Here is a 27,925-nt window from a genome sequence, read left to right as displayed (position 1 = left end):
ACATAATTTATTACAAATTTCTGAGTGCTGGGATAGAAAAAGCAAATGCCATACACAGTCATATTTGTGATATCCTGTTAACTTTAATCTTGCGTAGCTAGGACTTTAGTTTCTGTTAGTTTCTTATCTGTTTTTTTTCTAAGGGGTCATCATTATTTTACTGTGCCTTTCTGTAGGATGGGGAAGGAAGCTACAATTTTTTTTCCATAGATTTGAGCTTCAAAGCTGTAAGCAAATGCTGTTTTCCATAATTCCAGTGCCCCCTGCACATGGGTTGAAATATTTCTGATGCACCCTGAAAATAACAAAATTTTAAGTCATTTTATATTCTCATCTTTCAGAAAGGGAGAGCTCAGTTTTCTGGAATGTAAAGTTCTTTAATCTCACAGCAGCAAAAAAGCAATTTAAGCTTCACGGAGCAACTTCAAGAGCAGCGATAGCTACCGGTGTTATTAAAGTATCATAGTTTTTTCAGAAGATCATCAACTGTAATGACCTTCATATCCTGGATTTAGATTCAGAGGATGTTGACACAACCTTATTAACACAGACAAGATGTCTCCATCTTCACTTATAATATCCCGGGGACACATAATTTAAGCACGTTATAGTGCACAAATGCTGCTGTTACTAAGACAAAGAACAGCAGGGAAGATTAATTTCCACACAACAGTACCATTGATAAGGAAGAAGGATGTGCAAGTGTTCAGGAAAGTTGTGGACATGGAACAATGAAAACTAACAAAAATATTCCAGTCGAGAGAGTCAAAAAGCAGTTCTTTAATTTTTAAATTTGCACAGCAATAACCGAGACAAATGAGTCTCTGAAATATTTTGGAAAATGTCACTTTGCAAACCTTGTAGATTGCTCAAATGTTTATTAAAATGGACCAAAAGCCAAAATTCTCTGGGTAAAATAAATACTTTGTCTTTGCTAAGTAACAATATTTGTGAACAAAACACAAAACTATAATTTTCATGTGTCAAACATAGTAACATTTAAGATTAAATGTTAGGGTCAGACCGGGCATTTTTTTACATCTTCCTATTTACAAGCTGCTCATTAAGACCATTTACCTCACGTTAGCTATTAAAATGACTAATATTTTTAAAGTTTGCTCCATGACTAAAATAAAAACAACAGAAATGTCCTTTCACCATAACTTAGCAAAAAGCAGAACCATATTTTTGTTATCTAGGAGAACATACTGTTATAAATACAGCTGTTTTTCATCTACAATTATACAAATAATAAACATGCTGCCATTCACAAGGATTTTAATAGATGATTATATATAAGCAATATTACGATCCAGCAGAAGATGGCATAAGTTTTCATCATTCATTTTTATTGTACTTATTCAGGACCCTTCTCTTCATCTGAAAAATGTGGAACAGACTTCTTTGCTACAACATTATCCAGTCGCTGTCCTTGCAGATACGGGTTCACACTCTGAAAAAAGTTTAAAATTATTTATACTTATTAGAAACAGGGAAACATGTAAAAGGTAAGTAGGAATAGTGGATATATTTGTATATTTCTTATCTGTCAAATACTTGCAGACTGAAGAAAAAAAAAAAAAAGAAACTGCTCCCAGGGAGTAAATCTAAAAGTCAATGAAGGGTTTTTTTTTTTTTTCTAATATTTTTTGTCTACAAGAATTTAATCCAATCCACTAAAAAGAACACAAGTGAAGGAGGACTATTGAGAATATAGGACCGTCTGAATTAAACACTCTCTTTTTGCTCCGCTCCTCCTTTCCTGAGCTCAGCAGAGAAGCAGCAGCAGATCTAACTGCCTAGTTCTTGAGGCAGGACAGAACGTTAGAGAAATACAGGCAAACAGCTTAACTCACTAGCCTCTGACGGACCTTATGCTGAGAGACAAGTCAGATACCACAATACCATTTTTGACCCCAGGAAACCCTTCCTCGCTTCCTCTTTTGATGCTGAGATAAAAAACTGCTGGCACAGAAGCAGAGCCAGAAAGGTTTTGGAATAGGATGTGGCTCTCCTACCACTGCCAGAACAAGGGAATGCTGGAAAGAAGATCCCCGGAGAGGGTTTAACTTCACTTTGCGCCATGTAAGCAGCACAAAGTGAGACTGAAGATGAACAGATCCTCTCTCAAAACTGTTTGGAGAACATAGTCATGTAGAAAGCCTATGCTTGAATTTTATCTATACCCACAGAATAAAACATATTTACCGTATTTGCAAATATCAAGCAGTTTAGTGGAGCTTCAGGATTAACTTAAATACTATTTACACCCACTTTCTGGCCTGTTACCGTGTCAGTGTAAACAAAATTCAAGTATATACTTTCTCCTTCACAGATACAGACAAAAATTCTAGTGTGCTCGTTTTTGATGCCAACAAAAATGCCATGCCTGAGGACAAACTTTGAAGGAATGTGAATTTTCCAGTATCTCCTGAGTCTTGTCATGCTGTCTGTATCATAGAAATTACTTTTCTTGAGGTGTTTCTGTGCTTCTTCCACCAAAAATGTAGGTGTTCAGAACTATGGGGAAAAAAAGCTTTTGAAAAAAAAAGCATGAAATAGTTATTTTGAAATATCTCAAATACTTGTCAGATCTCTGGAAAAGATTTAGGATTTGTCTGTCCTTGAATTTAAGTTCTTGGGTTTCTCCAGATTTGTAGACGCTATCATTAATACTTAATCACAGCGTAGATCAGCCCTTTTGCTTTCTTCTATTGTTTTTTGAGTACTTTGCTTGCTGCAAGTAAAAACATAAAAATTTTGAGAACCAAAAATGAATGTGGAAAAATCTTTGAAAATAAAACTAACACTAATTTAATGCTTTAAATTGTTAAAAATAAGACACATGTAAATGATTTGTTTGTGTTTGTTTAAAGAAGTTCTGTTAAATGTTAATTTAGTTAAATTCAGATGTTGCATAAACTTCTAGGAATTATTTGAAGATTCTTTGCAAGATTAATTGGTCTTTTTTTTGGAATGGTACTTGCTTGCTTCTTTTTGAAATAAAGTAGAAGAGAATGAGAATACATAAAAAAATTGAATCCTTCTCAATTGACAAAAGAAAATACAAAATATAATGCAAAATATTCCACAGAACTGTTTCCAGAGTAAATTCTACTTACTTTAGAGTTAAAATCAGGTGCCTGCCCCTTTTCCCTTTCCACTAACAAACTTGAAAATCAAATGTAAGCAAGAGGCAGATACCAAGCTCAAGAGACATCATTAACTTAGGGTTGAACAGTGTTTATTACCAGTGATGTGTGAATCTGTACGAAATCAACTCATCTTCTCCCTCTCTAGCAAAGACTTCAGGTTTGAGAGTTAAAATAATTAATTAATTGATCTTCTTCACTTACGCTTCAGTTATTTTAAACTAAATTTACTTCATTTACAATATAAACTGTGCTGTCATATTTGGAAAAGCTACTTTCTGGCAGAGAGCTAGACTTTCTCTTCTTGTAAAAAAAATACACCAGCAGCAAAGATAAAGACTTCAATTCTTCCTTAAATTGATTTTTTGATAAAAGAAAGGTTGACACTACCAAAAAGAGAGAGAAGACAGTGAGGTGAACTGTGCAGAGGTTCTCAGTGATGTGTGGCTTGCCTTCCTTGTTTCAGGGGTAGAAAGATGAGAACCCATTCATCTTTGTCTTTCAAGCAAGTGGGACACAGAGAAAGTTTAATCTGAGGTAAATGTAAGTACATAAGTGAATCAAGTTACATCAACTAAAGGACCGGTTCTGCTGTAATTTACATTCAAAAACATATTCACAGGCATGAGTAGTGGTAATTAATTTTACCAATATTTTTAGTAGGAAACTTTAAAATTCTGTTTTAAAGATATTTACATAATTTAAAATTGTTTTATGCAAATAGAATCAATTGAAAAACACAGATAATAGAAAGTTTTAAAATTAATGCTCTGCACTGAAGTTCATCCTCTGAAAGCAATGGGCTGGACAGTCCTGAAGCCTGCTGTAGTAGCTCATCACAGAGATTCCTTGACTATGCATTAGTGAAGGTATAATGCAGGTGCATTAGACTAACTCTTCATTTCAACTGTACAATTTTAATATTTATTAGCTCTCTAGATTATACAGGGACTATAAAGTATTCTGATAGTTACCCTCTTTCTTCTTTTTGGACCACCATTAATCTTCTCCAAGAGTAAATTCTTGCTCTGGAAAGGGAAAAAAATGCAGCCATCAAATTCATTACACACTTATTTTAAAATACTACTTTTGCTGTTAAATATTATCAAGTTTAGAGGGATGTGTAGTTTTACAGGAAAGATAAACGACAAATAAATATTTAGATATTCCTGCTAACATTTTTCAGTTCTTCAGGAGCAGTCACAGTCTTATCAACAATTAAAAAGCCAGTGATCTTCCACTATGTTGCACTGTATTATCATCTGTGTTCAGGCAATGAGTGCTTCAGGTATGTGCTGGTATAATGACATAGACTGGATATTCCCCATCATGTGATAACATGGTATACATACATATATATTTAAAAAAAATACAGAAGGACAAAAAGAAAAATAAGAGTGGAGGGAGAGGAAGCAGGAATCCTGCCCCTGGTACATATTGCTATACATTTGAGGTGACACAAGAACAGGAGCAAAAATACTTCTTTTACAAGGGATTTTCTAATTCCTTTTATAACCAGCAATCGGCGTCATTCCTACTGTTTTGTTGTCTTTGCTTATTCTCTTTCAGATATCAACACTTTCCAGTGCAAAGTTCTGCTGAAAGGAGTTCAGTGCCAACTCTCCCTTTGTTTAAGTAGTGTCCTCAATAAAGTTTCTAAAAACCATTTAGTCTATAACATTTTTAATTGCAAACCTTTTAAAAACTGCCAAAAACATCTTGGCAGAAGAGAAAGTTATGATGATGAGAAAATTAAAAAAAAAAAACAAAAACAACACCAAAAAACCCCCTCTGACCATAGTTTACATAAGTGCATCCACATATTGTTGTATTTCATACAAGTAGTGAATTCTAATAAAGTCTGGAATAACACACACACATGCTCAACACATTTTGTTTCAATTGTGTATTACGAAGAAAAACAAAACCAAATCCTAACCTGAAAATGGAAGGAGAGAAGAATTACATGTATAAAAGCAGAACACTGTATAAACAAGGCCATTAATTCTGCTATAAACAACTGACCTAATGTTGATTATATAAATAGAAAGTGTAACTCTAGCATGAGACAAATTCACCAAACACTTCTACTCTCTCTGCAGCCTTGATATGAGAAAAAACAAACATTTTCAAGTGTTACAATGAAATCTGCCAAAATTGTCTGTTTTTCACTTCTCATGTTCATTAAACCCCAAATTCACAAGGCCTATCTCTTGCCCAACCTCAGTTATTTTGTCTGATCTGTGCCAAAAGAGAACAGAGATGAAGTTGGCCAAGGGAGACATTCTTGGCTAGTCATTTATGCAAACTCACTTCGGGAAAACTTAAATTTAACATTTTAAAGAAACCCACGGATGCGTAAATTATTCTCTTTAGGAAACAAAGCACAGCCGAAGCCTCCCTTTGTAAACTGTTTGACCTTATACTTTTCACAAGAGGAAAAATTAGAGTTTCTGAAATAAAAATAATTTTGTGACTAACATTTCTGTCACTCAGGAAAATTCCTTACAATTGAACTGTTCCTGCTCAGGAAGATAGTATTTTGTTTAGTCTGTTTGGGAATGTTTTAAGACTGTAACTACTACTTAGGCATTATGTGGAGTGCAAAGCAAGTGAGGTTATGGAGCATAAGCTAAGAGTGTGTGTGTGTACGGCAATAGCAATCCTGAAAATATGTTCCACTGCGTAAGGGCTTGAGCTCATCAGCCACCAAAATTTGTCCATGAATTGCTCACCATTCTCATCTCTCACCTAGGACTTGTTAGGAATGAAGGCACAGGGTTTATTTAGTTAAAAGATACACCTCATCTGGAGATGTGTTTCACGTGAATTGCTACTTTCTCCTCACTCCTGGAGCTTCCTTTGCACCCTCCCAGCTACTTGGATTAGGGTGCTACAGTTTGCGATTTGGGTGGAAAAAATTCAGAAGTTAAAACGTGTACAACCAACTAACTAATGCCAGAGAGATTTAGCCTTGGATCTTTCAGACTTCACTGCAATTTGTTTAAGTCAGTAAGAATGAGCCACTCTGTAATCTGGACCTGCACAATTATTAAGCAAAACTGAAATGGAAAATGGCGTTAGCAAGGTTGCACCCTTTCGGGAGGGCTTTTTTTTCTATCAGTTTACAGTCTTATTGGGATTATTGAGCATGACAATTTCCATTACAGCAAGCATACTACATTGAATTAACCAATCTGTATTTACTGTCTGAAACTGAAGAGGGGGACCAGGCATACCATAACCCATCCTAATAATCACCATTGCCATCCAGATATTTTAAAATGTCAGTTGACAATGATGCACTTAATGTTGCTTGTTATAACTGACGTTGGAATAAAATGAAATTTACGAGTGACTAGCTTCAGGTTTGCATTAAAATTAGGAAGCCAGAGATGGCAACTTCTTTAACAAGGAGCTGAATGTTTTTATCCCTTTTTCACATTTGCCTTTCTTTGTACTCTCTTGGATCCCTCCACTGTAGCTGATAAGCAAAACTGGCATTATTTCTGCCCTTAGAATGAAATGTTATCTGTTGCTTCAGTAAAAGGAAGTGTTGCTGAAAAACATAGTTGCTTTTAATTTTCTATTTGTACTCATACTGGTGTCAGAAAACACACCTGAACTTCCCTCCTCTTTTCAACCAAAACACTGTGGCAGTGGTTAACATTTGCGTTTTAATAAATATACAATTTACATATAAATGGGTTTTAGATTTGTATTGTAAATTGTATATTGTAAACTATCTTCGTCCAAGTCTTTCTAGATGCCAACAACAGTTCTTCAAACCACCTAAAGTCAAGTTGGAAGATGTAGAAAATGCAGACTCAAATGGAAAGTACCTGTCTCTTGCAAGGAAAAGTCTGAACCAAGGGAAAAAAAACCCTCAAAAATCTTAGAAACTACAGTTGCACACCAGGGTTCTTACCTCCAAAAGTCCCTCATCTTACTATTCCCACTGTTACCTCTACATTTTCCACATATAAGGGAAAAAAAACAGTCTTTGGGGCAGGAGAGGAGAGTATAAGCTGTATATCTCACCCTACAGACAGAACCTGTTCCCAAGACTTCACAAAGGTCAGCATATTGATATATGGAGAGCTGTCCCAAAGATAGGAAAATTTTTCCTCTTTCTTCCCTCTCCTAATCCAGCATACATTTATCACGATTTGTATATTTGTATCTTCGTATGTATTTACACATAATACTTAGCGTCTACATGGCATCATATACTTTGCCATATGAGACAGCTTCTAGACTTGTTTTCCTCTTATAAAATGTGTCTACTATTCGCAGGGTACTGCAGAGGTGCCACAGCTTCGGAAGCATGAGAGTCTGTCACCAAAGCAGACCAACCAACCTGCTTCCTCCCCATTATTCATGATATTCATGAACAAGCAGGTCTTTTTTTTTTTTTTTTTTTTTTTTTTTCTGACCTGCTAATGTAATTTGTGTTTTACTGTGGTTACGCTAAGGAATGCATGCTGGCTCCTTGAAAGGACAAGTCAGTGGGAACTGTAACACTGCCTCAGCCGCTCCGTGGCAGGAAAAGGCAGGGGAGAAGCACCCCCGAGAGCTGCGAGCACACGCCAGCTCACACAGGTCCAGGAGACACACTGGCTCCAAGGGCTTCAGACAGTGGTGACAGCCCAGTGCCTTCATAGCACGCAAGAGTTTGTGGAAATGCAGTCTGTAAATACACAGCCGTGACAGCCCGTGGGCATTCGGTCCCAGGCTCTTCCATGGAAGCAGCAGGAAGGGGCTGCTGGGGGCAGAGGGGATGCTGGTGGCTGGGGCAGTGGGAAGATGAGGATGCACACACACAGTTACCCAGTTACCCACAGGGCAGCCCACAGTTAGCAGTGTCGGTCATTTACGACCTAATCCAGATGACAGTAAATGACCTAAAAGATTCTATCTCCTTTCCCTCTCCTTTATAAAGTCTCAAACAGCTAATTTTTAGAGTGCTTTTCTCCTCTTATTTTTCCAGAGAAGTAAAAATAGTAAAACTGGCCATAAAACCAGATACCATTGTATTTATGTTTTTAGCATGTAGTAATATATGACGAGGAGTCAATTGGGGCAATTCTCCTGGATCTCGGCAGAACATTTGCTCATGCACATAACCAGCTGTTTCATCTCTAATTAAAAAGATCTGGAGTTGGCTATGCTGCAGCTAGATATGATTACTGTTTAGTACCTAATAGTCTGTTTTAATCCACGCATGAGCAGTTTTTTCCCCTGAATTAGCAGTGATGGATGGAGAAATGAAAAAAAGCCAGTATTCACTAATGATTACCTACCATTTGTTAAGTGTATATGTTGCTGATGACAACGCAGTATGTAGGCTTGATTCTGAAATATTGCTATGGGCCAAAGATTTACAGAAGTGCTCTTATAGTCTTCAAAATGGTATTATGAAAGTAAATTACTTATGAATAATAAGAAAACTAACAGTATTATCTGGCATAAATAAGAAAGTTCACCATCTGGTGTTTTTAAAAAGAAAACCTTTGATGGTAATTACTTAGAATGAAACAAGAGTTTCCAAAATTTGGATTTTTGGCATGATTCTCTCTAGAAATTTAGCACTCACATAAGTAATTAAGACTATAAATCTTGCACTGCTTTGATTACGAATGATGAATCATTGTCTCACAATTACAGCAGGAGAAGAGGCTGCCAAACATGTCCGTTTATCGATATATGCTTACAGAGCACTGGTTTAGGGCAATCTTAAGCAAAGTGTTATAAAAATGTAAAATGAGATTTCATTGTTTGCTCCAGAAGCATAAATTATGATCATTGTTATTGTTTTCCTGGCGCCTGAAGATGGATTTGGGATTGGACATTTAACTGATGTAATCTAAGATTAAGTGGCAGAGCTCTCTTTGGAGCCTCTAGCCTACAGAAATAGTCTAGCTGGAGCTATTAGAGTCCTTGTACGCTCAGAGCAAGCTTTTTGCCCTTTGTGTAGAGCACTGTATTTATTATATGCAATGTGTAAAATAGGTTTTCAATATAATATAGCGCACAACCGGAATAGAGGAAGAAGCAGCGTCAAGTCCTGCAAAATCTTTAAGCCAGAGAGGATTCCTTTAAGCAAGTTGTCTGTACCTAGACCTAGATTCTTCAAGGTGTTTAGGCATTGCTGCACTCTTTTTTTTTTCTTTTTTAGCATCTAAGTAACTGAACAGTGAATAGTCATTGAACCTGGATAATCTTTCAAATTAGGGCCCTGCTGTGTTTTGAAATCTTGTGCTAAAATCTGCACTGATTTTGGTCACACGTTCACTGGAGTTTGAAATGTGGTTTGTTGCATTTACCAAGCACCTATACAGTTGTCATGCTTTGTGACAGGTAACATGACAAGGATTTCTATTTCTTATTTTGATGTGTTTTTCATCAATCACAGGCATTACTTCTATATTTTTAGGGGCAAGTCCACCTTTTTGAGAAGTTTCCCTTAGGGTGACAATTTTTCCAGCAATAAGCACAACATTCTCCTTGTGGTTTCATAGTATCCCGCACAGCAGACAATACCCAGTTTCACATGCAATAAAAATAAGCAAGAAACATTTACTCACCCACTTGCCCATGTTGGGATAGTCATGCTCTGGATCAAAAAGGTGTTGGTGTTTTGCTGAACTCTGCTGTGTCTGGGGTGTTTTCTAGACACCCATCATCAACTGCAAAAGTATGTTAGAAAGTGCTGAATGCTTAGTAGCTTTGGAACATGCAATAGGTGCCACATTAATCAGCAAACTTCTTAAGTGCAATTATGCAATGTAAAAAAAAAAAAACCCCACAAAATTTAAAGAACCAGATGGCTGGAAAATATCAGGTATTTTTTTCTTTTGAAAGGAGTTTGTCAGGATTTTTTTTTTAAACCCCCATAACTTAAATGAAAATTCAATACCAACAAATTCATTTTCAAAGCTCTCCCTCCCCTTTTTGCTTTTCTTTTAAAGTAGTGTTTGAGTTTGATTTTACGTAGAACCACATGCTATTCTGCCTCAGAAGGGATCCTCTTTCCATTTTTAAATGCCCATAGAAAGCTGTAGAAATTGTTTGGGCAATATTTTTGAAGCTCATGGTAAAACGATGCTGAGAAGAGAAAGAATTTCCTTCACTGAGTAGCTCTTCATGGAACTCCATTTCTGGTTTGCTACCTTGTTCAAAATGGCTGAAAATTGTTTGTGCATCATAAGATCTCATAAAAATGCAACGTGGCAGAAGTTTTATGCTGAAGAGATTTCTGCAGATTGGTAACTAATCTGGTGCGTCCAGAAACCTCCTTTAATCATAATGGATGGTTTTGCAGGCAGTGTCACATCAAGGATAATATCCATATAAAAATAAACTTATGGACTTTTGACCAAAATAAGCCATCGTTAGATTAAGCAAAGATTCAGCAACTTGAGGACAGAGTAGCTCTTTGGATAGAGTCTGCTCCTGGAGCTCCCTCTGCTTGGTCAGCATGGGGAGCTTGCAGTCCAAGTTCCTCTCAGCCATACCCATGGAGATCCGACCACCCGGGGCATGATGCTGGGCATCTAAGCAGCTACATCAGCCAGAACACAGGCACTCTAGAGGACGCCCCTGTGGACTTTCCCTTCTGTCCTTGTATGATCACGATGTGAAAAGATTTGCAGATGGATTTTTTTCCCTTAAATGTGGGAAACAGTAAAGACTCAACTTAAAAATTAGTTGGTTCAATGACCTGAGGAGGTTATTCTAAGTCTAACAAATCCTGCTTGCTCTCTTTTCTCCTTAGAGTGGGGAAAAAAATCAAGTTGCCAAAAGGAGACAGGTAAACTAACCATACCGGCTAAGGAACTCAGAAACCACTACAGTTAACTACAAGCACTTAAAAATTATTTCAGTCTCAGCAGGGACAGGGTCATCTCAAGAGAGAAGAAGCAGGTGACCATGAAAATATGGTAGAGGTAGACCTTCTCGGAGCATGTGTCTGTGTCTTTTGGTAGAAAACACAAAGGACAGCTGGACGTGTCTGTGCCCTCTGCAACTGCTAATCTAAAAGTCTTCAAGCTCAAATGCTCCAGGCTTATGTATCCCCACTGTGGAATGTGCGTATGTAGACAGTAACTGGAAAAATTGTTTTCCATTAAGCAAATCCACAGACCTGATTGAGGAAGGCCTCTGGTAATTTGTATGCATAATACAGTCACCACTTGAATTTCCATTTAAGGCTCTGAAAAACATTTTACTCTAATCCTAGTAGATACTATCTTTGCTCATAGCGTACCTACGACAGAGCCATTCATCTGAGCAGGCAGCACTTCCCTAAGAATTCCCACTGTGTTCAGATCTGACTGTATTAGCTTAGCTAACAACTTTTCTTTCACCTAAGAAAGAAAAATTGAAGGGATTTTCAAGGGCATTTCTCTGGATGCCAGGTTTTTAATTTGTCTATCTAATCACTAACAGAAGTCTAATGGGTAAGCAGAGAAGATAGAAAGTGTGTGTGTGTGTGAGAAAACCTAAACCCATCATTTGCAACCTGTCAGACAACAGCTATATTGAACAAAATGGAAGATTAGATATTGTTTCAGAAGAGATGCAGGCATCATCACCAAATGAGCTGTAACACAAAAGAGTAAGGGAGCACTATTTGAAATTTTGTCATCTTTTGAATGAAATGTAAAAACACTGTTTACAAAACTTTTCATAACAAATATTTATTTTTTTATCAATTCTAAGCTAGTTAGAACATTTTTTAATGTTTTGCATTATCCAAATAACATAAGACTAAACAGAAAAGATTTGGAAAGGATCTCTTAGCTCACAAATAAAAAATGAGAGAAAAGTAAGAGTGCTCGTTCCCAGTTCCAGCTCCCAAGGGAGCCAATGGGTGTTTTACTACTACTTTCAGTACTGGAAGTCATTCCTTGGCTCAAATAACAGGAAAAAGATCAATTCTTAGTGTATGTCTATATCATGCACAAGCAGTGCTGCTTTAGAGATCCCTCAGTCACCAGCCATGCGCATGGCTCAGTATACACGCAGCTGCAAGCCGAGGAGCGTACAGAGTGTCTCGGGTACCGTACTGCCCCAGCACTCCGGGGCTGCACTGCTCCTCTGTCAGAGTGAGCCTGCGTGCAACAAGTTGGGGTATGTCCACGGAGTTCTGCAGTTCTTGGCACAGATGCACCCTCAGTGAGCTATAAAGCCACATGGATTGGAGCCAAGGTATCTTAAATATTGACTCATGGTCTGGGTTGGAGATCAGGGCAGACAGTTTCATTCCTCTTTTGGCACAATGAAAGTCTCTAAAATGAGGGTCAGTCTCATCTGTACAGAATGATAGCTTTTTTCAGGGGGCAGCCTAAAAGTGAACTCCCTCAGGAACAAGACGTTATCATAAATCTCACCATCTTCAACTCCGAGGTCAGGATGATTTCTTCCACCTCACTTTCTCTAGCAGTCATATAGCAATACAGAAGGTGCACACATTAAAAAAAAAAAAAAACCAAAAAAAATAATCTAAAACACATCATTGCTCAACAGTTCTGCTCCTGGGGTAGAGACTGAAAGAAAACACACATTGCTGCTGATCAAGTGTCGTACTGCCTAATACAGCCCTGAAAGATACACAGTGAAGACAGAGGTGTGAAGGATACATCATTACCTGTTTTTCCAATAGGGCAGGGATTCGGGGGGTCAGGATACCCTTGATCTTCACTGAAATCCTTTGGTACATTGTCTCCTGTCAGCTCAGCCACGATGTTTGGGATGTTGCCATACGGACCCAAGTGCTGGAGACCCTCATGTGCACCACCTAGCAAAGATGATTTACGCACACTGTCTTTTTGCAAGATTAAAAGTTTAAGTGCTTTAGTTGCTTCAAGTAATCCAGACTTAGATTTAAATATATATATATAATTGCTATAGAGGCAGATCTAAGTTTAGATTTCAAATGTCTCTTTTAGAAACATAAGCCTGTGATCTAAATCATATAACAAGTAATGAAAAATGAAACTAGGAAACAAAATCAGCCACTTATTATTAATCTTAGGGTGCTTTTTTTTTTTCCTTAACTATGTAAGTTATAGGTAAGAAAATGCAAAGAAAAAGAAACATGAGACAGTAATGGAACTTAATACATTTACTGCACATCTTCAGTCACTGATACTGTGGAAGTTAACTCTGTCTCAGCTGAACCCAGGACATACTGTTACTGTTCAGCACCATGGCAAGAAGACAAAGTTAATGACACTGTAGAAAGAAATACTACTATTTGTACAGCCTAGAAACACATTAATGTATTAAGTCATGTGAGGAGACCCAAGATGTTATAGCAAATATCATTGTGTACAGCTAGGAAAACTATTCTTAAACCAAACAATTTCTTAAATGCAAATTTGAATTTCCTGCAGTAATGGTAAAAAGTGATTAAGAAGCCATATTGCTGATGAGAATTCTTGTATATGTACACCTACACAGTAGTCACTACAGTATGAAACATATTCAGTGACTTTTACACCTTTACTTAATAGGTCAGTTCTAGATGCAGGCTTTTATATTTGCCCCGTGGGATTCAGAGCACCATCACTGCAGGGTTACAACACCAGTGTGCAGCAGGTTTTACAACTCAGTGGCGGAGGACACCATGATTGGCTTCCTGTTCTTGGGCAAACACACAGAGAAGTGGTGTGCTACAGCCTTCTTTCATGCATCTCAGCTTGGGCACCTTGCCTTTGACAAGTAGAGTCTTCCACTAAAGGTTTGGGAACCAAGCTCAGACCATTCTCTCTATATGCCTCTCTACAAATATTTATCTGCTTCAGATCTTTTCTGCACACATTACTGCCCAAATGCATCTAAAGGCAAAAACCTATCTCCTTGCAGAGTTTTCTATATACTATTGTACAGTATTATTTTGAATTTCAGACAAATAAAAACTTCGTTTCAAGCATGTTCTTTTCCCCCTGCCATAAGACAACCACCACACATTGCAGCAACGGCTAATGTAGTTACTGAGTTCTGAGATGGTTGTGGGACAGCAGAGCAACATTTTTTAAAACCCTATATAATGAGGGATGAAAACATTCAGTCGGCATATAAATTCCACTAACAATGAATGAGGAAAAGGAATTTCAATGACTGGAAAATGTGAGTTAAAGAGTGAATGCAGACGCAACTGTTTGGGTAAGTAGCACGATCACCACATTATTGCCAAATAGTCATATTTTCAATTTCTATAATTTTCGTAGATCAAAAAGATTGGAATAAATGTTCTGAACATGAAAGCTGTTCCAGAATAATAATTCAAGTACTCTTGTCCCAACTTACAAATGAATACTAGCAGCCTAAATCATCTTTTACACAGCTAGGCATTGTAATCTAACATAATCACTTCCAAAAATTGCAAGGCAGTCTTGACAAATTTTGTGTTTATTTCTATATTTAGAAGTGATAGTTGAGTGAAATTGTCTATATTTTATAAATAATCAGTCGGAAGCTAGCAATATAGTACCAGAACCAAGTTAGTCTAAAAGCATATATATTTCAATTTTATTTGCATCAGGGACTAAAATCTAATCAACATGCTAATTTTCCCCCTCAAGTATGAGTTTCTTATTCTGTAATGCAATCTTGAAGGAAGGTTCAACAGACATGCAACAAACATAAAGGTAGCCCTATAAAAAATTTGCGTTTGTGTTATATGAGGTTTTCCCTTGTGGCTGACCATAAGACCTGGCACTAAAGCCAGAATAGCGTTATACACACTATGAACTTTATTATACATTTACAGTCCATAGTCAACACAAAGATGATGCTTTCAAGAATTGCATAGATTCACAATAATGCTATTGTGATGAGGTTGAAAAATGTATAACATGCATTTAATCTAATGTCATTTAATCTAACATCTAATGTATAGCATAAAATATTTCTTTTGTGCTGAGCTCCTTCACATGAAGATTGATTGCATATATGTACTTAAAAGCATCAGGTTATGATTCTGCTGTAAACTGCAGAATGACATAATCAATACGTGTTTGAACATCCTGTATACAATGTGGTTCAGTATGGGACAATCCATCAGATAGAAGCATATCTACACTTGTATGCAGTGCAGACCTCTTGGCACCAAAGCTCCGTCCATAAAGAAAACAGAGGTACTTAGCAGGCTCCAGTGTGCTGTATATACATATAAGTTTAAACCGCCTGCCAAGAATTCCCTTGACTGAGCACAAAACAATCTTTTTATATTAATATAAAGGATTGTTTCCTTTAGATATAAACGTCCAGGATCATTTAAGGGTTTTTCCTTTCTTTCCAGAAGAGCTGGAGACAATAGCACCTGCTCTGGTGCCATAATTTAGAACACTTGAGCGATTTAATAGCGTTTGCAAAGCTCATTCCTTATAAACTCTGATAAATAGTGCACTCAGTAAAGACTGCAACAATAAAAACGAAATGCTATGAATATACCAAATAGGAGGATTATGTACAGTAATTCACAAGCTGTATTAGTTTTGGTATTGTAATGTTACTGACTCGAAGAAATATATTAGAATTAAATACACTGCAGCTACCAACTCAAAACACTGTGATACAAACATATACAGTCAGCTACAAAAATAGCACAAGGTTGGTCTCTTGAACCTTGAGGCAGAGACCAAAAGAAAAAGACAAGACTACTAAATATTGAGGAACTTTTTGTAATTTCCTATGTAAGGGAAGCATGAGAGACACCATTGTTAAATTATTGGAAACTGGACTAGCAAAAGTCCAGGAGAATAGTACAGAGAACACCCTTGTAATGAGAAAGGATGGGCTAGATAAACCTATGTTTTTCCGATCTCTCCTTATTTTGTGTATGAGCTGGCTTTTCTGTGCCACATACTAGCAAAAAACCCACAACCCTCCAAAACAATCTGCTCCCTTTCATGTGCAGAATTTCTGTGTGAGCATGTAGTTATTTTACATCCCTACAGGATAAACTAGAAGTTTAAGTCTTTTGGACCAAGGTCAGTATTGTCATAACTAAGCTTTGGATTTCATTTGAAATATATGCATATATGTAACCATCTCCTGGCACTGGTCTTAAAGTGTTGCAGAGTGGAACAAAAATGGAACAATGCCTTTCCCCTTTCCTATAATTCTGGAAAAGACTTTAATCATCTCACCAACTGCTGGTATCATCTCAATTAGAATACATGGAATGACCAAAAATGTAAAGTTCACACATTTCACTTCTTTGTAGGAGCAATACTGTCTCTATGGGTGGGATACAACACAACCACTCCATCCTGGGGTGGTTGGGGGGTGGGGGGGAGGGGAAGAAAAAGAAAATACAAAGAGCACCTAGGCTCCTGCCAGTATTGAATATTCCCCTGATCAAACACATCCCATGGAAATGCTGTTAGTCCACTGAAGTTCTAGCTGCTGAAACCCATCTACTGGTAGCATAAAGCACAACTGAAACAGATCTGCTCCCAGCAGCAATCCTCCACATCAAATACAAACAGGCAACGCTGCCCCCCAGGAAAGTCACTTTAAGAAAGTCTGTGAGAATGGATTTTCAAACGTGTAAAATGATGGCAGAACATTTAAAGATTAACATTTAAAGACAAATAATGGCACAAATTTGCCTTTCAGTCTGATTGGAACAGTTTCCCACGTCACAGTGTAGACAGGGTTACCCCACTTCCAAATTCAGAAGAGGTAGTGGTCTGGCCAGTCTTAGCAAGAATGGATCATGAGTATCTGTTGTGAGCAGATAAATCCCAGATGCCAAATTAAAGCCCTTTACTTAAAGAATCATGCTAGATGCCCTAGTTTTCATATTTTGCTCTTACGCATCATGAAGTAGATCCTTAAAATGTCCAAGCCCTTCCCAGATGTACAGAGGATTACTCCCCCTGAGCAAGAATTGCACCTTTTATGATCTTGAGCTGTACAAACTCCAAGCAAATATGAGCTGCAAGGGAAGTCTGGTATATCTTATCCCATTTGTGTAAGATTCTTGAGGAAGTAAATAGATATTAATCAGAGATGCAATACCATCTTTGCTACTTTGCAAAACCTCCTGTTTATCTAGACTATTATTTCTTATCCCTGGGAAAAATCTTCAAAATAATTTCCAGTGTGTCCTCTCTGATACAGAGATAGCTCTTTTTCACTGTGACGACTTCCTATACTATCCTGCCCTTCTGTCCCCAGCCATCTTTCTGTATCTACCTTTGCCGTGTCATTGTCACATTCAGAAGTGGTGTCTCATCCATAGTCAACAGCAAGTTTGGCAGAATGCTTTCTGGTGCTATCTTAAAATGGGACACCAAGCACTAACTTCCTTTTTCCTTTCCTTTATTATCTGCAAGACTCTCCACCATGTAATCTGATTAATTCAAACTGTCAAAAAAAATCCCTAATGCAAAAAATGCATTTCATTTTCCTTACCCTTTCTAACATCCCTAAAAGCTTTACATTCCCAATGACACTTCCCCCACGCGTCTTCAGCTCACTTCATCCTAGAGACTCCTATCCTGGTTGCTGAGATTGATTAGGATCAGGAAATGAGAGACACTGAAGAAACTATAGATTATCACATTTTCTCTCTTCTTCAAAAGCTGCTGAATAGGAGAATAGGGAAGGAGAAAGAGCATAGGAGATCCAAGAATGGAAAAATGCAAACTTGGCCAACTTCCTTACCTGTTCAAGAGCATGCCTCGAGAAACCCAAGAAAACTACAGCTATACATACTCAGGCATCACAGATTCCAGAGTCAGCTTGTCTTTGCCTTAATGACACAAAGTTTCATAAAGCTATAAAGATTAATTTTCTCTTTCTCTGCAGAGGGACAAATTCCTTTCAATATGTTTTCTAAAGCCTTGAGCATACACATCACACAATTTCTGACCTTGCTTTCAGTTAATAATTCCATATTTTAATTACAAACAGTACAAATATTTAAGATATTAAATGTTTCTATTGTGAAATGGTTAGGACCAAAGTAATGCCCATACATCTCACACAATAAATTTACAACAGCAGCTTATATGCCATTATTATTCATTATTCAAATTGCACACATAAAAAAAAAAAATCCAGAAATCCAGCAGCTCACTTGCTGATAGAGCACAGAAATAATCTCTTACGCCTCCCTTGGTTGAACAGTCCTCTAATGCCCTGTATTAATTTGCACTTCAGTCTGAGCAGAAAGCTTTCACACTTCATCACATGGACAAATCCATTGCTACCAGCAGTAAGTCCCCTGTGCTGCCAACTTCCAGTGACCAAGCACCAGCAGAGCCACGGGAAAGCACATCCAGCAAACAACATGCACCCGCCATGACATTACCTTGCTAATGACCGTGTGTGCAGTGCTCAGCTCTACGAAACAGAGGAACAAGAGGAAGGCAGTGACCTAGTTTATGCCAGGAGGGATGGGACACTATTTCAATCCTATAGATGTTAGTGTGTCAGTGAAAGACTGGAGCACGTTATTCACTGGCATTGACACCAGCTGCGTGAGAAGCTCAGATGCTCAATGTCAACACACTCATAGAAAAACAGCCCTTTCGCTCCTGTAATGTGCAGCGTGGAGGCACCAGAATTGTCCAGAAGGGGACCATATTTTCTGTCTACTGCTCCACTGAGCTTCACAAAGTTTTCCTGTTCATTTCTCCTTTTGTATTCGTTCAATTCCATTTTCCATGCAGATGACTCAAAGTCCTGGCTGGTTCTTCAACAGAAGCATTTCAAAGCTTTGCATGCCTGTCTGACAGCGGCCACCAAGGTAGATTTTCTAACTCCCCCAAACAACCTCATCATGAACAATACCAGTGCGGGGCTACAAGGCTCCCAAGTCTCTGCTTTGGTGAGCTGGTATAACCTCATAACTCCAAAAGCAGAGGCCTTCCTATTAAAACTTCTGCCAGCATGGTCCGAGTCAAGATGAGGTTTCTTTTGCACTTGAATAAAAGTGTGGGCACATGCTGAAGAGTCATGAGAGTGATGAGATGAAGAGCTCTGCCAGGTAAAAACAAGCCCATCACTGCTCTTTGGCACTGCAAGAGGGACTTGGGCCAGCTAACCTGATGTAATAAAGCATCCCAAGGGGAGAAACCGACTTCTTCCTCCCTCCTGTTCAGCGGCTGAGAACATTCCTCTTCTCATTCATTCCTGCAGCAGCTGTGAGGGCACTGCTGAAAGCACGCACGATGGGAAGCACAGAGAGAGTAGCTCTGGAAACCTCCAGAGCATGCCAGAGATCCTATCTCCTGCACACGACACCACAATCAAGTAAGGCAAGAATCTCTTCTTTGTCTAGACTTCTAAAATATTTTTTCACAGAACCAAATAAATTAAAAAAAATTTTCTCACTGCAAGTTAATTTAAAATACAGATGGGAGCTGGGGAAATGCACATGATTTTGAGGACAATTACAAGAATGTAGAAATGCTAACTAATGCACCCAAGGATTTATTTTATACATATGAAAGACAAGCAGGGAAAAAATCTCTGAAAACAAGAGCTCATCATAATTTGGCTGATCTTCACTGACAGATTTTTAAATACTTATAGACCATATTTAATTGCTAGATGAAATTTTACTGTTTCATATTAAATTTCTATATATGTCCACCAGCACTAGAACACATAAGTACTATAAAGCATCAGACAATACAGAAGCTATCATATTCCCTGCCCTCCGCAGGTTTCTTACCTCTCTTATTGGATTATTTCCCTCTAGTGGCATGTACAAAAAAAATAATTGTGGCTACAAATCCCGTTCTAGTTGATTAATTACCTTTAGGTACATGAGAATCTACTTAATTCTAAATCCCTGCAGACCTGCCACCTTTCTTCCCTGAAAGAGCCCCATCCCAAACTGCGTGCTCCTTTGGTGGCATCTTTTAAAGATGACTTTATGACTAGCAGCAGTAGTCTATACCATATAATGGTGGTTAGTGGGAGTTTTTAAGAGTGGGAGTTTTTAAGAGGGATGTGACACCTGCACTCCCCCTGCAGCCACAAGAAGAGGACTGCTATATGCACAAAAAAGTATATTAAAAGGTTCAAAGCCTCAAATATAAATAGATCCCTTAGTGAGACCCACATGCAAATAACAGAGATCTAGAGAGAAACAGGGATTAATACACTTCTCTTGTGTTCCCCACTGACTGACTTCTCTGAGGAGCACGCTGGTTCTGAGACTTTTCCCTGCCCCTCCCCAGCCACCCTGAGGAGACGAGCGCGGTGCCTGCACAACTCCTGCAGCCAGGGCGTCCAGGAAGGACCCTTCCCCACGGTCAGAAGCGGCAGAGCCCACAGCCCTAACACCCACAGCCTTCACTGGGTCCTGCTCTGGCTCCTCAGGAGGGAGGAGGTAACAGCATACCACCTCCACATAGCAATACAAACACCAGCTTTGCTTTCTTATTACTCATGGGTTATAAATTCATATGGTAGTAAGGATACTATGGGCGAAATTTTCAAACACTTGTCTTTAATAAAGAACAAGTAAAGTCATACCACCTCATTATTTTCCTGTTTGTGGAGCTACAGGTATAACTGTTTTACATGCAGTTTCTTCACAGAGCTGTGCTGTATCAGATTAAGAAAATCCTCTTTAAACCACAGCTGTCATTTGGTAGTGTCATTTGGCACTATCATTAGCTTTTAAATTCAGGAATTAGCATTCTAAATTGCCTCTCTCATGACACGCATCACTGCCTGAAACTCAAATTCTGGTTACATTTAACATTAAATTTAAGTAATAAAATACAGAGAAAATGATAGGTCTTTTTAGTGAGAGCTATACAAATCCAGATGCCTACCATATTAATGTATAAAAAAGTATAGCTTTAGCATTTTCATTTTATGTTACAAATCTGAGATGTCGATAGTAAATTTTGAAATCATATTTCCTGGGCTATTTCAGTAATTTGCAGAAAAATAAACCCTGAAAGCAGATACTAGTCGAGTGATGTCGGGGTTTGATTTTGTTTGCTAGATGTCAGGCCCATAATGCAGCGTTTGATTAAAGTCATGTGTGCTTCAGCAAAAGCAGTCCCACTGTGAATGTAATGTCTTAACTGCAGCAGGACTTTCTCTACAGAACAGATACAATAATCCAAATCCCAAATGACTGTGTGGTCTCTTCGCACGAAGCTGACCCTATGAAGTGGCCCTGAAGCAGCGGAGGTGGCTGCGGGAGGTCTGCCTGCCCCAGCCCTGGGCACACCCCAGCCCAGGGACTCCTACACTGCTGCCCCTGGACGCTGGCACGGAGGATGTCAACTAGAGCCATCACATCGCCGTGTTTGCTGACCCCCAGATATTACACTCCCGTGTGGCAATGGATATTACTTCTAGTCACCCAAGGAATTCCAAATATATGAGGGTATGAGCACAGCACACGCTAGCCGAAAAGCAAACCAGTGCAAAGGTTATTTCTGCACTGGTTTCACCGAGTGCATTCATAAGCAAAAGTTTTGGCAACTTTCTAACAGGGAGATTATATTGTCCTTGGAGGAAACAAGTAGTAGTCTTGTAGGTATGTTACAGGGCAAGCAGTAATCCAGCACTGTCTGTCTTAGTTTTCTTGCTAGGAAAATGTAAACAAAACAGACATTATTACCATGCATGAGTAGTCTGCATAATTTTCCAGAAAGCAGATTTCATGAAAAGTGCTATTTGTACAGAGTTTGTGCTGATAAGTCATTAACTAAAAGCTGTTAGTAAAAATATTAACGTAACATTCTAGACTCTGAGTTGTATCGTCTAAATCAGACAAACAGTAACTAGATTTTTCTAAAAAAACAAAAATGTATTTATTTCCTTTCAAAATGTTAAAGTAAGCCCAGACTTTTCTCAGTAGCTATAAGCAGTCTCTGCAGGAGAAGCTAAAGCCTCCCAAAGAGGCATCGTATTTTTTTATTCCTACAAACGGTCATGATTTAAGAGACATCATTTAATGTTGACATTGAGGTTGACAGCATTAAGCTGCTTTTGCAGATTGAGAACTTCAGACTCTCCAGTGCTGGCTGTGATGTGTGACCTTTATCAACCACCATCTCGTTTCAAGTGTTTTTAAGAAATAAAACAAAACAACCAAATCAAACACAAATAAACAAACCACCCAAGGGGCTTTCTGTTGTATTGAATTGCACAGGAGGCAATGAAAATGTAAGGAGATGATATTTGCAAAATTAAAATAGGACTTCACATTTCCTATTAAGCGCTATAAACTGCCCACGCTGAGCTACTGGTGCCCCCGTGTGTTTAAGTGAGATTTTACTGTTCTTCTATGCATGGTATAATAGTCCTGAAATTTGCATTATACACATATTCCCTTCCCCTCCCCCTCAAAAAAAAACCCTTTAGTATTGGCACAAACTTATAAGCATGCAAGGGAAGAAAAAGCCATGTTGTCTCTTACTTCATAAACTCCCTGCTGGGCAGAAAAAAGAACTATGTTTTTGAAATGTTTAAGGCGTTTCTTTATTCTGTTCTTTTGCCCTCTGTTGACATAAATACATCCCCCTTCTTGTCTATAGGAAACTTGAATATAACACAGTGGTGCTTGTACAGTATTTGAGTGATAAACCTAAATAGTAACTACTGAAACACAGTTACTCATTAAAAATTCCTGTTTTCTCCCTCTTTTTATAGATGCTGCTAAGTGGCTCCACTAGCTCTCTGAAAAGATGAATTAACAAGAACAGTGAATATTATTAGAGAAATTCTTTGATTCTATTAAAGTAGTTAATATGGATTTTTTTACTTTTAGGAATCAGGGGTGTGTGCAGAAAGAAAATCTGTTCAGTGGTCAGCAAAAACCAGCTGCTCCTACGATACCACCTCGGGTGTTAAAAACATCTTCTCGTGACACGCATCGTGCAGGATCTGTTCAGCTTCTGCCGTGCTGACACGCCACACACCATCTGCCGACTGCGGTACACAAGTACAGGGAATCGGCCAGCAAATTCCCATTTCTGTGACATATTTATCCTGTGAACTGCTTCCACTCGGCTAACAGAGCTCTAGCACAGGACAGGTCACGCTGCCGTCGCACCTCCCTGCAGGCTTGGGGCAGAGAAGCATGCTGCCACCCTAGGGGGAAAAGCCACCGCACTCATCGTCCTCTCGACCTCCGAGCTCTCCTTAGGTTACACACAACTTGAATTTCTTGGTAGATTAAACTCTTTACCAGGCATTTTCTAGACTCTTGTTTCAGCAGTTTGACCTGAGGTAACAGGTAAATTGACAAATGCAAAGCAAAGCACAAGAAAAAAATAACCATGTATTGATAGATTTCAACATAAGAAAATGCAATAACTTCTTTCCACTAACAAGCTGCACCTTTTTTTTTTTTTTTTTTTTTCCTATCCACCACCAATAAAACTATCTGGTCACTCAAGAAAGAGAGCACGTACTGATAAACATATTTTCAGGAAAGTGTCCATCTTTTAGTTGTCCTTCATACACAGCAAGTTTGTGACTTCACTTACTACAGCAAAGTCAGCCCTAAGCTTTTTAAGGGGAAAAAAAAAAGACCATGTGTAGTTTCTTGCAACACACCCACCCTCTGTTCTCAGCATTTTAAAGTCAAAATATGATGATTAACACTGGAAAAAATGTAGAAAGTGGTGATGGAAAATGGGCATAATTAGGAATCTGCTTGTGAACTAACAGCAATAGTATTTTTGTTACATATAAAATTAAGATCTTATTCAGCTGGAAAAGGTTATTATAATAATCACTCAAATTTGCAAACATTTCATTATAATAAGGCTGCTAGCATAAACTTGTCTATACTATGGCAGCCTAAATTTGTTTCCAAATTCCAAAGCCACAGAAATTGATTTTTCCTGACAGCACTTCATTTGCAAGTATACACATATAATGGGTGAAACCTCAGCCTTTTGAAAATCAGTGGTACTTCTGGATTCCTGCCTCAGCTGAAGCTGATGGCACACACAGCTATCAACACTGTTGCAGGTCTATACTGCTCAGGCAACTTCTGACAAAAACATTTTGATAAGTACAACCATTTTCTGTAGGAACACACTATTAAGCTCTGACTGGTAAGGGGGTTTTCACTCCAAGAGGCAGTATCTGGTCAAAATGAGAAACACACGTGCTCCAGAACAGTCAGTGGGTTGATGACAAGGATGCTGGCATGGGATGAACCAGCTCTTAAACAGTCTGCTTTGATGACTGCAAACTGCAGTCTGAAAAATGGCTAGAAGGCAACACTCCTGCCCGCTCGGAATTTCTCATAGGGATTATGAGTTTCATCCCAATTCTACTCTCCACTACTTTCTGCCAAAAATTCCCAATGAAGACAGAGCCTCAGAGAGCAGTTATTGAATTACCACTTTGCTATGAAAGGGGCTTCATACCAAATACCATCTTGCTGTGATATATTCCAATTTTTGTTAAACCTCTTTCTTCCCTCCCCACTTAGTGTTCCCTTCTATTATCTTGTCCAATTTTTTAATCACTTTTACTAGCCAGTGAGAACTGTGTAACTATGTTGTGGAAAGCCCACAGGTGAATCCTTCAGAATCTGAAACCTTGTACTGATGTACTCAGAACCACATGCAGCTATTTTTTCTATAGCTCAACCATAAATCACTATCGTTCACATGGATACCACTGGGAACATTAATCACAAGTTCTCTCTCAATCCTCCTCAATATTCCTGTCAGCCAACACCTGTGCTACAGGCACAGGTTTTTTTGCTTAAACATTACAATCCATGACACCGTTTCTTCTGCTGCTTGGTTCACCTCCTTGCACGCCAGCCAAGAAGTATCTGAGGCACCAGCAAGCTGTAAGAGCTCACTACCATCAGAAACGTCCCTCCAGACAGTCCTGCAGGTCTGTCTAGCAGAGCAGAGATTGGAGCTTCCTTCTCAGAGGAAATTCTGGTTTTAAAACATGTGATGGAATTTTACAAAATATGTAAGATACAAAAACCCCACGAAAAACAGTTCAGAAGGATCACACTATTTTTTCGGTACTGAGCATTACACTTCATTTGTCCCCAACAGGGCAACACCTCGTGGGAGTCCTCATTCAAATGCCTCCTGTCCTCATTCCTCACCAGAGGACAAGGTCCCTGTTTGAATCCAGATCCTGTTCTGCTTTGTTTAGAAAACATCATCTGACTGGAGCCGCTGGCAGGTCAGGAATGTCAGTACCCCAAGTACTGGGCACACTGTGGGGAAAACGGTAAAAAATGCAGTTTTTCAGGCAGACACCATATGGGGAAGCATTATGTATGGGAAGCTCTTACAGAACTAGGCTGTTTTGAATAAATGTCTTACCATGCGATTTTAGCAGTTCTGTTTCTGAAGCAGACACCTAATAGAAAGTCAAACCCATTTTGCAGGTTTTTTCCCCAAATTATACAAAAATAAATATTCAAAGAGGATAAAATGGAGCATTGTTAGCAGACCAGTAACTGGTATATTAAATTCTGAATTCTTTTGCAATGTAATAGTTAAAAAATCACTGGTAAGGAAAGAGATGCCAGTTTTGTTGGATTAGCTATTGTGTAATCCATGGTCTATATTTAAAGATAAACTCATGAAAATTCATGGAATTATATATACTTTTGAAAACAGCAGTATGAGAATGTATTGTGTAGAATGACATCAGATCATGTTAATCTTGTAACTAGAACCAACACTGTCAAAATGTTTCCTTAAATTGAAGTTTCTAATCAGATATTTTAAGAGGTATATATCTATTTATCTATAGATATCACCACAAGAAACCAACCAAAGAAAGAGCAAGTGATTACTATCTGAAAAACTTACTCTATGAAAAGCAACATTTGACATGAAGGTCTGATTTGCATGTCTATTTCTACACTGATTGATAGTGTTCCCCTCACAAGGCTTTCTTTAATTTTGAGGAAATTTCTTAATAGGCTGTTAAATATCCATGGTAGGCTTGAAAAAAAATAATGATAAATAAACCGGATTTATCACCTTCCTGATTTACTCTGTTATATACACAGCCGGTATTTTTATTAAAAAAAAATAGAAAAAAGGGGGGATGGACACCAAACAGTTTGTCCAACCCACTTTTTGTGGAAGACTGTATGGATGACCGGCAAACTAGTATTAGTTGAGTCTCACAAGTACCAGAAAAGTTCTAGTACTTAAGAGATTCTTAATCTGTTTTTGATAACATTGTAATTAGAAAGTAATGTCAAACAGCTGAGATGAAATACTTGTCACGTATCCAGATCTGCTTATCTTTTCTACAGTTTAAAAAAATTTAAAAGTCTGGGGAAAAGAGGGAGATGGAGAGTGAAATTCCTCACTTCTACCAGTCTGTCCTAATTTCTCTACATACAAACACTTATAAAGGAGGAGGAAAGGGCACAGATGAAATTTTACTCCTTAAGCCTAATCTCTGTTATTTAAGTTTGCAGAAAAGCATATGTCCATCAAAGTTCCTTTAGAAAATATATAAACTTAGGTCTGCAATCATCTGGTAGAAATGCCTGTTCAGCTTTAATCCTCTCCTTAGCCTCCACTAAGGCAATCGTACCTCTCTGTCTAGGACAGTCTTTAGATCCAAATGGGGACAAAATAAAGGGTACAGGCTTATGAACTGTGAAGACTTCCTACGCTGTGTTAAATTGATTTAATCTTGAGAGAAGGGTTGAGAGTTCCTTCTCTGTTTCGATGTTCACTCATAAACTATAATATCTGGAGTTGCATACCTTCAGCCTTTTGCTGTAATGCCAGACTTAAAAGCTAGTTTGTTACAATTCAAATAGCACTACATTGCAACATTATCCTAATACCCTCACATTTGAGCCAGATGTTTCAGATGGTTTACATAGTTATGAGAGACTGATTCCAAGGAAAATTTATTCACACAGAGTAAGACCAAAAGTACTGGCCAGAAAAATGAACCTGAGCCCAGATCATTCATCACAGCAATGCAGTGTTGAGGTGCTACTTCTGGACACAGGGAGAGGAGCGCCCGTGTCCCTTCCACCCCGCAGCTCTACCCTGGCCTCCCACTGCCCGCAGCCCTGTGCGCTCCCACAATGGCCCTGTCCCATGGAGGGCTGGCAGCACAGAACCCCCCATATAAGTTTTCTCCCTTTATCTCTCATGACACCACAAACATTTGATCTTTTCTGGTCCACAAATATTTCCAAAAATCCATGAAATTTGGGTTCTATAGCTCACATTTGTTTCATGAGAGATACATATGTGATATATATTCATAGACACTATTGGGGAAGAATTTCACAGACCTGTTGTTTTAAGGTACTAGAGACCAGACACTTCTAAGACAATGTGATTTTTTGTGCAAAGCCTGTACAGAAAATACCCCACTACTTCTGCCAAAATCATTACTTTAAGAAAGGTAAAAGATGGATGATGATTTTAAAACAAAGATCAGGCAACAACATGGCAAAGAAGTCCATGATTTAAGCTCAGAATATTCTGCACATATGTGCAAAACAATAATTACTACCAAAGGATACTAATAAATGAATCATAATTCAAAGTAGAAATTAGCTACCTTCAATGCTTTGTGGACCAACTAGATTCATAGCCTGGTGCGCTGGATATTCTACTCGGGGTCTGGCAATGCCCAGTTGCTCCATAACCCCATGGAGGAGCCTCTGAATATCTGTTTCAGAAACCCTGTCAGGGGTCCTGGGGCTGTGGCTAAAAGCTGAAGCCAATCCAAATGCCAGCAGAAATAGCATGTTACAAAGCAAGGTAGCTGTCATTCTGGTAGCCACT

At 38.4% G+C, this 27,925-nt stretch overlaps 1 protein-coding gene across 1 annotated transcript; it reads right to left on the bottom strand.

Annotated features, from left to right (window-relative positions):
* Positions 1 to 587: 587 nt before the first annotated feature.
* Positions 588 to 27,925, bottom strand: SCG5 (secretogranin V (7B2 protein)). The gene is given in 6 exon segments (XM_010087647.1): positions 588 to 1,453; positions 4,127 to 4,180; positions 9,740 to 9,800; positions 9,802 to 9,841; positions 12,805 to 12,954; positions 27,699 to 27,925. Coding segments are annotated over 6 exon segments (615 nt in total). The 5' UTR covers positions 27,913 to 27,925; the 3' UTR covers positions 588 to 1,357.

This window comes from Pterocles gutturalis, unplaced genomic scaffold, assembly GCF_000699245.1.
Source record: "Pterocles gutturalis isolate BGI_N339 unplaced genomic scaffold, ASM69924v1 scaffold22426, whole genome shotgun sequence".
Taxonomy (NCBI): domain Eukaryota; kingdom Metazoa; phylum Chordata; class Aves; order Pterocliformes; family Pteroclidae; genus Pterocles; species Pterocles gutturalis.
The sequence above is the reverse complement of the archived record's forward strand: the minus strand, read 5'-3'. Positions and strand labels throughout refer to the sequence as shown.